The following is a 14595-nucleotide window of genomic DNA, read 5'->3' as shown; positions in this document are numbered from 1 at the left end:
GAAAGAGCTGCATGCAGCTAACTGGAAAGCAGTAGCCCAAGATAGGCAGGCGTGGAGAAGACTGGCTTGGTCATTTTAGACAATGAAAAAAAAAAATGGTTATTACTAATATATGTTTTTCTGTCAACACTAAATTTACAGAATAGAAACATTAAAAAGAACAAATAATGACAATATCCATTAAATTATTGAATAATTAGAGAACAATTAATAGAATATTGGAAGAAGATAACTTTATGAAGTAGATTGTAATAATGTAAATTAATTTAATATAAGTAATGAGAAAATCAAAGTATGATAGAATAATAACAATGAAAAAAGGTAAAAACTCATTGTATAAATTGTTATCATTCTATTAGTTTTTTTCTTATCTCTTTTAAAGGAAAAAACAGCTGAACAGGCGAAACTTTTTCCCCAAGGTTACGACCTTTACATAGGCTCACCTGTTGTGAAGGGCAGAAGGTATTATAGTATCTAATCATAAGATATATGGGGAGTTCTAGATCAAAATGCATATTATCAAGACAAAAAATCCTTGACCTGGAAAAACTTGCACGACGTTCATTTTAAAGTGAACAAACAACATCAAAGTTCTACACGAAAAGAAGGAATATGATAGGGAGGCGTGGAGAAGGCTGTCTTGGGTGGCCAAAGATCTACCAGGTCTATAGAGTCAATGGAAAAAAAATGGTTATTACTAATCTATGTTTTTCTGTCAACACTAAATTTACAGAATAAAAACATTAAAAAGAACAAATAATGACAATATCCATTAAATTATTGAATGATTAGAGAACAATTAATAGAATATTGGAAGAAGATAGTTAACTTTATAAAGTAGATTCTAATAATGTAAATTAATTTAATATAGGTAATGAGAAAATCAAAGTATGATAGAATAATAACAATGAAAAAAGGTAAAAAATCATTGAGGAAAATATTAATTTACATCATTGTCGAAAATGGATCTCATTGTCTTTCATTTTAAAATTATTACTTTGAAAGTAAGTTGACCATACTACTAAATTTTATCAAACATTTGTTATAATTAATCTATTAATTTATTTTTTAAGCATTTATTTACTCTATCCTTTATTCAACTGGGTAGAGGATTACTTCATCTTATAAATAAATTAAAGCATGTTATAATTGTTATCTTTCTGTTGGTTTTTTTCTTATCTCTTTTAAAGGAGAAAACAGCTGAACTGGCAAAACTTTTTCCCCAAGGTTATGACCTTTACATAGGCTCACCTGTTGTGAAGGGTAGAAGGTTTTGATAGTGATTGAACTCTTAGGCGTTTGACCTTGCTGACTTTCATGTTTAGAGAGTTTAGCCCTATTGTAGGTTGTTGATAAGTTAAATCTTTGTAAAACATGGTCTTACAAATGACAGCAGTATGTATTCCTTCTGTCTCACAATGAACCAGACATCTTCTTGCTCTCCCACAGTTGCGGAATCTGATTCTGAAATTGGTTTCGACGACTCCTACATTCCAAACAATTGTACTGCTCTTCAAGTTTATGATTTTGAGAAGACTAGTGATGATGAAGAACAGTCAGATTTAGATGGAGAAGTACTTTTACAAGATAACAAGTACATTATAAGTTTATCTGAATAGCAACAACAAATCATAAAACTTAGATTTAAACATTCTTCATTGACCAGTCATCGATATGGGAGAATTTATATTAATCAGATATAGGGGTAAATAGTGGAAAGGATATTCCCCGGAATGGATGGGGTAACAAATGACTAAGTCATAATTTTTTTTACTAATGATATTTTTCTAATCATAAGATATATGGGAAGTTCTAGATCAAAATGCATATTATCAAGACAGAAAATCCTTGATCTGGAAAAACTTGAACTACTTTCATTTTAAAGTGAACAAACAACATCAAAGTTCTACACGAAAAGAAGGAATATGATTCAAAACATATTATACTGTAACTTCTTACCAACAATAATTTACAATCCCAATGAAAATGAATTTTGTCATAAAAGGACATGACAGGATAGGAAGCTCCTCATATACAGAATAAATGTTTGTTGAACAATTCATCTTTTATTTGTCCTTTCCATACATAACTGGCGGTATTCCAAAAAATGATTCACAACTGTGAAAAAAGTGTAAAATCATAAATTTCCTAATTTTAAAGTATGGTAATCTGTGACAGGTAGAAGATATTATGCAAAGAACAGTCTTCTCTAATTTTTAAAAATTAAGCTCTAAAATCTAAATTAATCTTAAAACTTATAATGGCATTGTACCAACCTAACTTTCTTCACATTGGAAGAGCCCAGACCAAAGAGATCGACATTTTTAAACTTATGTTTTACATTTAAAGTTTTTCCTGGTGCATCAGATAAGTCTAAAATGTCTATATGTAGAGGATCTAAAGGAAAAACTCCATATTTTGGTAAACCTGCAAATATATATATATTATGAATATAAAGTTTGAAACATACAATAAAGTTATGTTTATACTATACAATGAATTATTTAACTTTTTGATATAACTGTGATTCGATTTCCCGGAATTGCAACGATAAAAGTTAAAAATCATTTGTTTCCTTTTCCCTTTTCAACCTGGAATTGGTTGTCAAAAACTTCTCAACTTTTAGTTGTCTTTGAGTAATCTTGTTAATGTTCTTCTTTGCACAATACCAAATCAAAAGTAATGTAGTCATATCATCCTCTTGATTTAGAAGTAGGACATTCAATAAATAGTCTATTAAAAGATATTTAACTTCTATTCAGAATAGAAATAAAAAAATATCTAAAATTGTGCCAGCTTAAGGTCATATAATTTTTAAAAAATATAAAGATAATAAAGACCTTTTCTATAACAAGTATATGTTGTAGCAACACCTCTGTCTCCTGGTATATATGTCTATACTATAACAACTTAGATCCCCAGTAACTGCTATGGGTCGACATGATACAACCTACCAGCTTACATGTGAACTACTGCTGTCATCAGGCAAACATCGTATATTAATATTTGTACTATTTCTTGTATATAGCTTAATTTCACACTTGGGACAACCATGTCATATATTTCAATATTCTTAAATGTATTATTCGGATCAATTAAGATTACAATAGAATCTTCTAATCCACTAAAAGCTAGCCTCTTACAAGTAGCATCTCTTGATAGCGTTTAATTTACTAGAGAGTTGACTAAGCACGAATTGGCTGACATCAGTATGAATTTACTTCCTGGTAAATTCCATCAGTACAGCTATCTTATGGGATTTCTCCTCTTTAAAAGGCAGCAAGTAGTCATATAAATAGTGGATCAGTACATTCTAGTGTTATTTCTGGAAATGTATATTGGACTTTTATTTTACTCTGCCGTTTCTGGATCTTTCCATCTTCCTAAACCTTGTCTTCCTTTCATAAGGACCTACAGCTAGGTCCTGTAAGACTTATATCACCATCGCGATTTTAGGCTAGTTGCCGTAGGACTTGCCACCCCCTTCATGATTGCTAGGCTTGTTCCCTAGGGAGTGAAGTTTCCATCCTTCTAGTTCCAGTTAGACTCATGCTGTCAATTCATCTCCTAACCTGTTAAACAAACATTGTCAAGGACTTCTGCTGTAGAGTATCTCACATCTTTTATTGGAGTCAGAACCATCTAATTTAAAACAACCATCTTAACAATGTCATATATTTTCATATGTATTTCTATGTATGTATTTTCATTTTGCTATTACTTGATGTAGAAAAATTGATATAAATTACAAACAAATAAATAAAATAAAATAATTTATTAAATTGTTTTAAAAGTATTAGTAATTTGAACAGATTCTGTTCTAGTCTAAAAAGAAAATTAAATATCTAAACTAACTGGAGAGCTGATTTAAAAAAAAAAAAAGGAAACATAAGTCAAAAATATTTTCTTTTTTAGATAAAAAAAAATTGTTTATTCATATAATCTTTTCTATTAAATAATTAAATTAATTCTATGCCTGCAGATTAATGAATAATAAAACTTCTTAATTTTTGTGGGAAATGGAAAAGTTAAACCTCAACTTTTGTATAACAGCCTACATATGTACCTCTTGTGTAAATATAAATTTTTGACTTGTCTGGTTTTTGTAATCAATGTTTCAGTTTTTTAAAATTTGGCTTTTGCCCTCTGTAGTTTTATTTTTTAGTTTTCAATTCCCATTTTTAACGGTGAGCTTATTTATAATCAATTTATTTTTGTTTGGTCAAGATTGTATTTTTTGATGCACACCTTTTGATTTGTTTATAAATGAGATCTAAGGCTTTTATTTTTACCTTTTACAAGTACTGAAATAACTTCTTGAACAGATTCTACTAGACATTTTTCCACATCTTTATCTTTCATACTGCAGATCTCTGTAAATGAAGAAAAAATAACAAATTCAATAAATGGAGCAAATGTTATATTGAAGCCATTTTAAATTACATGAATTTTCTTATGTTATATCTTAAATTATATACAATAAAAAGAATTAACTACCAGGGAGCTACAGAAAAAAAATTGTTGCTATACTAAGAATATATTAAAACTCAGCTTGGCAGGTAATTTTTGGCAGGGTTATATATAATGTTGAGATTCAAGTGCAATGAACATTCAATTTAGCAGAAAATAAAAGCTTTATGAACTATTGAAAGTTTAAATCCGACTTAAAAAGGTTACTATATCAAACGATGTTAAAATAGGTTGTAATTAAATTATACACTTTGCGTAAACAAATATTGTTTATTTTATAGCTAAATCTACATTTAAAGGTTTAAGAATAAATTTTTTATTTCCTTCTAAGTCCTATAGGTACATTGGTACATGAGGGGTACATAGCAAGAATGAGTGAAATCTCTTTAATTAAATTTAAAATGCATTATAGGAGGGGAATGAGGAAGGGGACACAAAATGATTGGAAATTGGCAAAGTGGATTGAGTCTGTTGTCTGGTGACTGGGCTCACCAGGTTTCGTGATGTCTTTAGTCAAGAAGTTAGTAGTTGATAGCTCAGGTGGTTGAGGCGCTGGTCTTTGCAACCCGAGAGTTGCAGTGGCGTCGGTTCGAATCCGGCCTTGGGGGTCTTCTTTCATTTCTGTGGTGGTCCCATGAAATGAAAACTTGAACTCCCACCAAGGTCAGAATAGGTTGGTCACCTCTAGATAACTCCCCTTATGCCAGAAATGACTAGGAAGGGTTGTCATAAATTAAAAAAAAGTAAGTCAGTAGAGTCTGAGACTGTTTATGTGTGTACACCACCTCTGTGGGAATCCTGTTAGTGTTAATATATTAAAAAGTGGGTCAGTGCTATGTTGGAGGTTATCAAAGGATTTTATGTGACCCTGTGAGATGAATTCTGTTACTGTTGGCAGTCCAAGTGACTTATGAATGTAGTCAGTTTTCGCTGTTTATAAAGTAGAAAGTTTTACATGTCTCAGGACAATATACTGAAACTGTTGGAATTTCTTTACTATTGTGATTGCTAACTTAACCAGCATAGGTGCTCCATAGAGGAAAGGCCGGTCTGAGAATACTTTTGTATATCTGTAATTTGAGGCGGAGAGCAAGGTTAGCAGGTGATTAAGCCTGTAAGCCTTGGCCCTTATTTTTAAAATAGTTTCTATTTAATATTTTAATTCTGTCGTCAAAGAATAAAAGCTAAGGGAGAAGCATTTTTTGAAACTTGCGTGCCAAGAATTTTTTTGCGCATGGTTAAAGGTGTGGATATGTGTAAATATGTCTGGTCCGATTGCAACCTCTGGTGTGAGCCTCAGTCATTAGAAAAAATAAAAACTATTACACTACTATGGATGCTATCTCACCTCCAAAATAGATTTATAAATAGTAAATAAAAAATATCTATTTTTCATTCCTTTACCATGTCCGATCCACTAGGTAAGGAACTTTAAAAATTAGTTTTCGATTTGACTAACTGATTTAATCAATTATTACACGAGGATTCGCTTAAAAAAATACGCTTTATCATTCATTGTAATCAGTAAAAACAAATAAAATAAAAACTGTACGTTCAGACTTTTAATTAATTTAATAAAAGTAAAATTAATCGTCGGCCATTTACACTAATGTCCAAAAGCTGTGCCGATTCGGATGGGCCGTTTTCGAATTATAGGTTTGCCAAGGAAAATACCTTTACGTATGCTTAACCGAAATTTAGAGACAAAATCTTGTAAAATCTATGTGGGACGAAACCATACAATCCCTATAAATTTATCCAAATCGGATGGACCGTTTAACCGATTATGCCCGAACACAAATTAGACTTCGGTTTGATTCTATTCGATTTTGAGGACAATTTTGTTTTCCACTTCTTGAATGAATGCAATATTACCCTACCTTCGGCGATGATGAAGCAAAAGAATAAAAAAATAATATTTTTATATATTTAGGTCTAAAATATAATTTTATTTTTTTAATGTTTGTACTTAAACTATGGCAGGAAGTGCTTGTCAGTTTCAAGTGAAAATCCCTTTTCAGCCAGAGTAGGAAGGTTGGATTTTATTAATGAATATTTAAAGTTTTATAAAATAAAAAAAATAATAATCAATTTTAACTTATTTAATTGAAATTTCTGTATAATTTTAAAACTGTTGATTGTGAAATATTTTATTTGTATATATTACAAGAGGCCAAGAAAAAGAATAAAAAGGCAGTTATTTCACCACAATTTTTGATTACTTTAATGAAAACTATTTATAATTACTAGTCAAAATTGATGAGTCTGCCTAGTATAGTGAGGAGGATTACAAAATGGCGGCTGTGTCAAAACGTTAAAATAAATTAATTTTTCATTCGGAGTTCTATATCTTTAGAACTACCAACAAAACTATATATGTATAATTAATAGTCAAAATTGATGAGTCTGCCAAGTATATTTAGCGGGAATAAAAAATGGCGGCTGTTTCAAAGCGATAAAAAAAAAATTCTGTATTCGGAGCTCTCTATCTTAAAAAGTAGGAACAACACTAGAAAACATTATTTAAAGTAGTGTAAATTTGCTACAATATTTAATACAATTCGACGAACAGATGTCTGTTAGCACTCAAATTGAAGCTAGTTAAATTTACTATAAAATAATTAATAGTGTTTATCTTTGTAGGAGTAGTAGTTTTTATGATATTTGACAAAATAAACTTACAAAATGTTAATTTCTAGTTGTTTGTATAAAATGTTGAATTTTTGAAAAAATATATCTCTAGATCCATAAGACATACATATGTCTGCCAACAATCAAAATAAAGGAAATTTAACTTACTATAAAGTAGTTTATGACACGTATCTTCGTAGGGGCGTATTTTGCGAATATCATTCGCATATGAATATAAATTTGGCACATGAACATTTGTCCGAACAACTATAAATCAATTTGTTTTAGTAATTATTATGAAAACTACTACTTCTAGGAAGATAAACTTTATGAACTATTTTATTGTCCATTAAACCAGCTTTAATTTGAGTGCTATTAGACATCTGCACGTCACATAGTTCCTGAGATATAGATTTCTCAAAATAAATTGCTACCTATGCTTGGCAGACTAATCAATTTTTACTAGTAATTATACCTAGTTTTCATTAAAGTAATCAAAAATTGGGGTGAAGTAACTGCCTTTTTATTATTTTTTCTTGGGCTCTTATACTAAGAGTATTGAACTTGATAATGGACAAACTTCCCGAAACGTAGCTCAGATGATGAAGTAAAGAAATTAAGTTATAAAAGGGTTATTTCTTCCATAAAATAATAATACAAATATTATTTTCGTATTTCTCGACTTCCAATTATGAAGAATTGCAAACATGTTTTATGAATGTTATTGGAAATTTAATCCTCTATACGATTTTGCATTAAAATGCAATAACAAAAAATAATAAAAAAAGGGAGATCGTTAACTTTTCGTGTTTTTGTGACATTTTTGCAACTATTGATGACCACGTCTTAGCAGTTTTCTGGAATTTTCCAACATGTAATGTATATAACATGCAGGATATTTATTTCCAACATGTAATGTATATGACATGCAGGAAATTTAACGCTCCTTAACATTGGTAGGAACGTTGTTTCTTTTAAAATGTACTGGAAGTAAGTTAATGAGGAAACCCTAAACAAGTGCAGTTTTTCTTCTTGGTAGTATTTCTAAGATGGTAGGAATCCCACGAGGGTTAGGAGGTCGAAAACCTGGGTTTTTTACGAAAGGATCAATACATATAACATAGCTGAAAATCATCTTCGCTTCACAGTTTTTATCAATCATCTTTGTAAGCAAAAATATTATCTATACTGGGCTGCCTAATTAATTTTTAGTGTTGCAGATAGAAATCAAGTTCATAGCTCTTTAACTCAAAAGTGCGATAATGCTATTTATACAAACAAGGCACATCCTATCGTTGTATATAAAAAATTTTACTAACTAAAAATAAATAATAGACAATACTTTATGAAAAAAAAGAAAGAAACTCACTTTGGGACTTTGTCCATGGAGTAAAAAACAATAGAATAATACTTCCAAAGAAAACCTGTCGAAAAGTTAAGATTATATATTTAAGAATCCAGATTAATATATATTACTAAGTTCCTAAATTTTACTATTAAAATTCAAAGACTATTTTTCTAATCTATTCACATCAGAATTTAAATAACAAATCAAATGATATACACGTTTAATCTTATTTAAACAAACAAATGAAAAAAATAAAATAAACGACTGAATATTTGTTCTTATCAAGGATGCCCATCTACCTCCCTAAGGAGAACGACAGAAGCTCCCTCCCATGAGATTTTATTACCCTCCTTGCATCTACAACAAAAAATGAATCCATATATTTTGTTCTTTGCTTATGAAGAACAGATACCAGTATTAGTATTTTTTAATGCATATTCTCTGGTTTGAAAGTCCCTCGAATTCAAACCCCCACAAAAGTACGGTTTTCTCCAAAAAGACTAAATCCCATAAAAATCTGCCTTCCCATTCATCCAAAATAAGCGTTTAACATATCAATCCTCCTTAACTTTAAAATAATAGGGGTATTCATGATGTTATGTTAAATATAAAATGTTTTACTATGTTAAATGTTATAAGTATAGGATTGTGAGTAGCCCTATTTAAAGTCATGTTACATGTTAAATGCATAACAGCTCCTAGCGGATTTTCTGAACAACTTGGTTTATAACCTTTCCTTCCAAAACTTCATGTTATTGTTTACTTATAAGTTTTGATTGAAGTATTTTATTACTACAAGCCTAAATTGAGTGAAAAGTGGAAATTGTGTGAAATTTTGGCTATTGAGTGTCTTGTTGGTCTTCTGACATTTGAGGAAGAGAATCAAGACGAGCTAATTGACAACTATTATTAAATTATTTTTATTATTATTGTTATCCATTGCTTTGTTAGCTTTAAAGACATCCAAAACGATACTAACATAATCAAAACACAAACTATTTCCGCAGCAGACCAGCTGAGCTCTGCTCTACTATGTTAAGACGATATGTTATATCGTCTTAACATTGTAAAAGAAGGAAATATTTCTCCATTTAACATGAGTTTTTCTATTTAATACGCTTAACATGTTTAACTAAAGATCATGAATACCCCAAATGAAGTATCTGTATATACTCTAAACACCTATTTAGTAAGAATATGAGTGTTAAATATTTATTCAAAGAAAGTCGCATCTATTTTTTTTTTAATTTAAATTAACAAATTAAATTAAATGCGTTCTAAAAGGTGTAAATTTATGACATTGCTTTGCCAGAATAAAGAATTTGCACTATGACAGCATGAAATTAGAGCAGTCCTGTAATCCATATTTTAAAGAGGCGAAGAAATAAGTCGCTACTTACCAGTTACAACAATAAGTGACTAAAAAAATTTAAAAAGGAGATACAATTAATAGAAATGTTTAAAAGGAGGGCGCAGGTAGCGTGCTCTAAACATTTTTTTGGGTTATAGAGCAAGAGCCCAAGAGGAGAAAAAAAGGCAGTTATCTCACCCCAATTTTTGATTACTTTAATGAAAACTATGTATAATTAATAGTCAAAACTGATGAGTCTGCTAAGTATAGGTAGGGGGAATAAGAAATGGCGGCTGTTTCAAAGCGATAAAAAAAACTAATTTTTCATTTGGAGCTCTATATATAAAAGTAGGAGCAACACAAGAAAAGCTAAGAGAACGTCATTTGAAGAAGAGTAAATTTTATAAAATGTGAGCTATAATTGAGTTATTTACATTAAATAGTTTTGGAGCTATAGCTTTTTAAAAACCAAAATTTCATAAAAATGTTGGGTGATCAGTAGTTAGTGAATTTATTAATATAAACTCAAATTAAAGCTAGTTTATGATGTTTACCTTCGTAGGAGTAATAGTTCACATGAAATTTGCTAAAATAAATTGATTTATAGTTGTTCGGACAAATTTTCATTTGCCAAATTTATATTCATATGTGAATATCATAAAAATTACTAACCTTACGAAAATAAGTATTATAAACTACTTTATAGAAAGTTAAATTTCCTTTATTTTGAGTGTTGGCAGACATATGTGCCTCTTATGGATCTAGAGATATATTTTTTCAAAAATCCAACATTTTATACAAACAACTAGAAATTAACATTTTGTGAGTTTATTTTGTCAAATATCATAAAAACTACTTCTCCTACAAAGATACACACTATTAATTATTTTATAATAAATTTAACTAGCTTTAATTTGAGTGCTGGCTGATATCTGAACGTCCAATAGTTTCTGAAATAAAGTTTTTCATAAATCAAACGTATTGTCCGAACAACTATAAATCAATTTATTTTAGCAAATATCATGAAAACTACTTTTTCTACGAAGGTCTTCTTTATAGTCCATTAAACTAACTTTAATTTGAGTGCTAATAGACATCTGTACGTCACATAGTTCCTGAGACATAGATTTCTAAAAATAAATTAACTAAGTACTAATCATTCAGTAGATTTTTAAGAAATTTTGCTTTTTAAAAAGCTATATCTCGGGAACTATTGGACGTAACTAGCTCTTTTAGGGTTAATATTTCAGTAAATTTACTCTTCTTTAAATAATGTTCTCTTAGATTTTCCAGTGTTGTTGGTTGTTTTTAAGATATAGAGTTTCGAATGAAAAATTAATGTTTTTGAAACGCGCCATTTTTTATTCCCCCTACCTATACTTGGCAGACTCATTAATTTTGACTAGTAATTATACATGGTTTTCATTAAAGTAATCAAAATTGGGGTGAGATAACTGCCTTTTTTTCTTCCCGGCTCTTGTACTACTAGAAGAAAGGCAAAATTTTACGGATTTAGAATTTTTGAAGAAAACCATATTTTTGTGGGGTTCAATTTTAGTGGGTACTTTCAAACCAGGGAATATTGAATAAAATATAACTAATACACCGATTTATGTTCTTCATAAACAAAGAACAAAATATATGGATCTATTTTTTGTTGCTTAAGTGATGAGGGCAATAAAATATCATTGCAGGGAGCATATGTAATTCTCCTAGGCACCCTTAATAAGAGCAAATGTTTGTTTTGTGTCCGTGTAGTGATTTGTAGTGAGCAAATTTAGTTTTGTGTCCGTGTAGTGATTTGAAGTGAGCAAATTTAAAATTTGTGTCCATACGCTTGTTTGTTCTTTTGACTTTTGTCGGCTCTTACATTCGACTTTCATTATAAAAAGGAAGAAAATAAATATAGGCTAAATGGAAGGAAACGTAAATATCAGTGAAGTAGATTGTAGATGATAAAAACAGTACTGCATAAGCTATCAATTCAACCTTCCTTCTAGAATTGTCAGAAACTTGTTAATATAATTATCTAGCCACATGTCTTTAAACATATATTTGTGCTATGTTAAATAAAAAGTAAGCTTCTATAGTTCATTAATAACATTTGAAACTAGTAAATCGATTTACACCTATTCGATATAATTTTAAAATATACAATCTTAAACTGAATTTAATTATTGAATCCGAAGATTGTGGAAATTCTTTAATTACTTAAAACACGAAGAGAACAAACATTTATCTGCTTGCAATTCTAAAACAGTGTGGAAGCAGCACGAGCGCCCTTTGATGTATGTCCAAAAACCTACACCCAACGGGTCGGCCACAAATTCAGGCCAGCTAGTACCAGCCAAGCTAAATAACCTATCCACACACTTGCGCACGAATTTGCCACTGTTTGGCAAACGTGTAGAGGAACCTTTATAATTTTTTGTTTAAATAAGGTAAAGTACAAATAAATTTTTATATATTTTGATATGTAATTTAAATCCTGATGTGAATGAATAACAAAACGCACTTGTAAAGTGAGAGGACTAAAATAAAAAAAACTTTTTTAAATCACGTTATTTAAAAAAAAAACGTATAATTTCAATAATAAAATTACGCAAACGGTATAATAGACAACTAGCTTACAGGAGACATTGTTGGGATCTGTTGTGAGGTTGATCTGAAACTGGAAAACCCCAGCCGACCTTACCTCTATATAACTTCCTTGCCAAGGTCTTTTTGCTGTGTCGGGGTCATCACTATAGGAAGATTAAGTTGAATTTTAAGGAGATAATCATTATAGTGAGTGATACTTTGCAATATTTTATTTAGATAATTTAATTATTATAGGCTGAAATAAGTATCTCCAACGGGAATATTTATTATTTCATTAATATAATAAAATAAATAATGTTTTTTAGATCAGGGTTGTCCAACGTATGACCTACGAGAGCTTATAAGAAAAAAAAATATTCTAAAGTGCCTTTCTTTTAAAAGTAAACAAACTTATACCAAATATAATGGTTTATAAGTTAGTTCAAATGAGGTAGTAATTTATAGTCCTCAAGTTGATCACTCAACGCAAAATGTAGGACTGTGATCAATGTTGGGAAGTAGGTATCTGTGTGAAACAGTGTTTTCGTTGATGAAGTTTATAAAAAACCAAAGTAGAAATAAACTTTCTGTGTCTTTAATTTATCTCATAAGGTTGGCTACTACCGAGCTAGAGGCGGGTATTTGTTTGGTGGTGGATTCAACTGGTCGACCACAATGTTCACGCAAAATATATATTTCGATTGTCATTGCAATGTTTGTATCGAATGATAAAAATATTTTGACTTTATATTTTCCTTATTTATGTATAACAAATGGGAGCGCGGTAGCACCGTGGTAAGGCACGATGCTACTCCAAGGACCAGGGTTCGAATCCGGCAGAAACTTGTTTTCTGTTACACTCTAGCCGTGAGTCAACCCTGGGGCCATCAGTCCTCCTGGGGTCCACCCAGCCTCATGAATTGGGTACCCTTACTTGGGTAAAAAGCTGGCTGTCGAGTGTGATTCTGACAAAATCAGCTTCTCACAAAACCGTTGGTCTAATAACAGTACTTCTTTACAAAGTACTGGGCCCCTGCAAAGTAGTAGCAGCGTGGCAGTGCGCGAGTCCAGGTCCCATCCGGTTTTTTTTTCAAGCATAAATAATAAAATCACTCACAAAATACCCTCGGGAATCTGTGAGGCCGTTACCCAATGGGTGGTACTCACGAAAAATAGGCGTGGGAGTGACGAACCCACCCTACGAAAAAAACGCACGATGTATTTCCTAATACATCGCCCGAGGACTTAGACCTTCATGATCAGTCGCCCATATAATAATATTTTAAAATTCTATCGATTCGGTTTAAATCTTTTCAATTAACTTATAGTTTATTTTTTATTTAAAATAACATAAATGTAAGTTTATAAAGACATAATACGCTTGGGTAATTCAATTAAGTGTGGTGCAAAAATTATAGAATGAATTTCATTTCACCTATCTTTATTTTGTTCCTTTTTATAATGAAAATATTAATTGAGTAAATCCAATGTAATAGCCAACAAAACAAGTGTATGGAGACCAACGTTTGTTGCGTCCTTTGTTGACCAAGCATTTGTGCAAGTCTTGGATTTTTGCCAAGCGGCGAACATGTGGATCCAACATCACATTCCAGACATACCTAAATACATACATAGCAGACATATTTTTACATAATTTGTTAATTTTATATATCTATTTGTTATTTATGTATATTTATATATCTATCATTATTTTTATCAATTATTCTTTTATAGTCACGTTGGGTCGAAAGAGAAAATATGAAAAACAAAGATAGGGGAAAGGATAGAAAAGGAAGAAAGAGATAATTGACCAAAGCCATGAAACAAATAAAAAATCATATTCTATTATTATATGTTGTTGCTTGTTTATATATTGTTAGTTGTTATGCCTGTGTATTATAACATTAAAAAAATTGTCTGATTAGATTAGAAAGCTGTGTAGCTAGCAACCCAATTAAGTTGGAAACAATTTATTAAAAACAACAACGATGTGCTTTGTTGTTTTTAATAAAATTTTTCCCCTTCCCCCTTCAGTCTTAAACGACTTTTATATTTTGATCTAGACTGCACAGACAAACAGAACATTTATATGGAAGTCATAGTAAGAAAAACAATAACAAATTGAATAAGCATTCAAATCACCCATAACTAATATATCAATGGGGATACTATTTTATAATTTCAGATCACATGATTCTCTCTTATAATTGTTTTC

At 30.4% G+C, this 14595-nt stretch overlaps 1 protein-coding gene across 1 annotated transcript in view; it reads right to left on the bottom strand.

The window, feature by feature from the left end:
• Positions 1 to 12465, bottom strand: part of LOC106683794 (protein takeout) — a 17564-nt gene extending 5099 nt beyond the window's left edge. The window contains exons 1-4 of the mRNA XM_014425483.3: positions 12432 to 12465; positions 8471 to 8525; positions 4293 to 4373; positions 2277 to 2427 (exon numbers count right to left, since the gene is read on the bottom strand). Coding sequence (XP_014280969.1) covers positions 2277 to 2427; positions 4293 to 4373; positions 8471 to 8525; positions 12432 to 12440 — 296 coding nt within the window. The 5' untranslated portion in view covers positions 12441 to 12465. The remainder of the gene's footprint in view (positions 1 to 2276; positions 2428 to 4292; positions 4374 to 8470; positions 8526 to 12431) is intronic.
• Between the last annotated feature and the right edge of the window lie 2130 nt (positions 12466 to 14595).

This window comes from Halyomorpha halys, unplaced genomic scaffold (genome assembly GCF_000696795.3).
Source record: "Halyomorpha halys isolate HHAL.00 unplaced genomic scaffold, Hhal_1.1 Scaffold518.1, whole genome shotgun sequence".
NCBI lineage: Eukaryota > Metazoa > Arthropoda > Insecta > Hemiptera > Pentatomidae > Halyomorpha > Halyomorpha halys.
The sequence above is the reverse complement of the archived record's forward strand: the minus strand, read 5'-3'. Positions and strand labels throughout refer to the sequence as shown.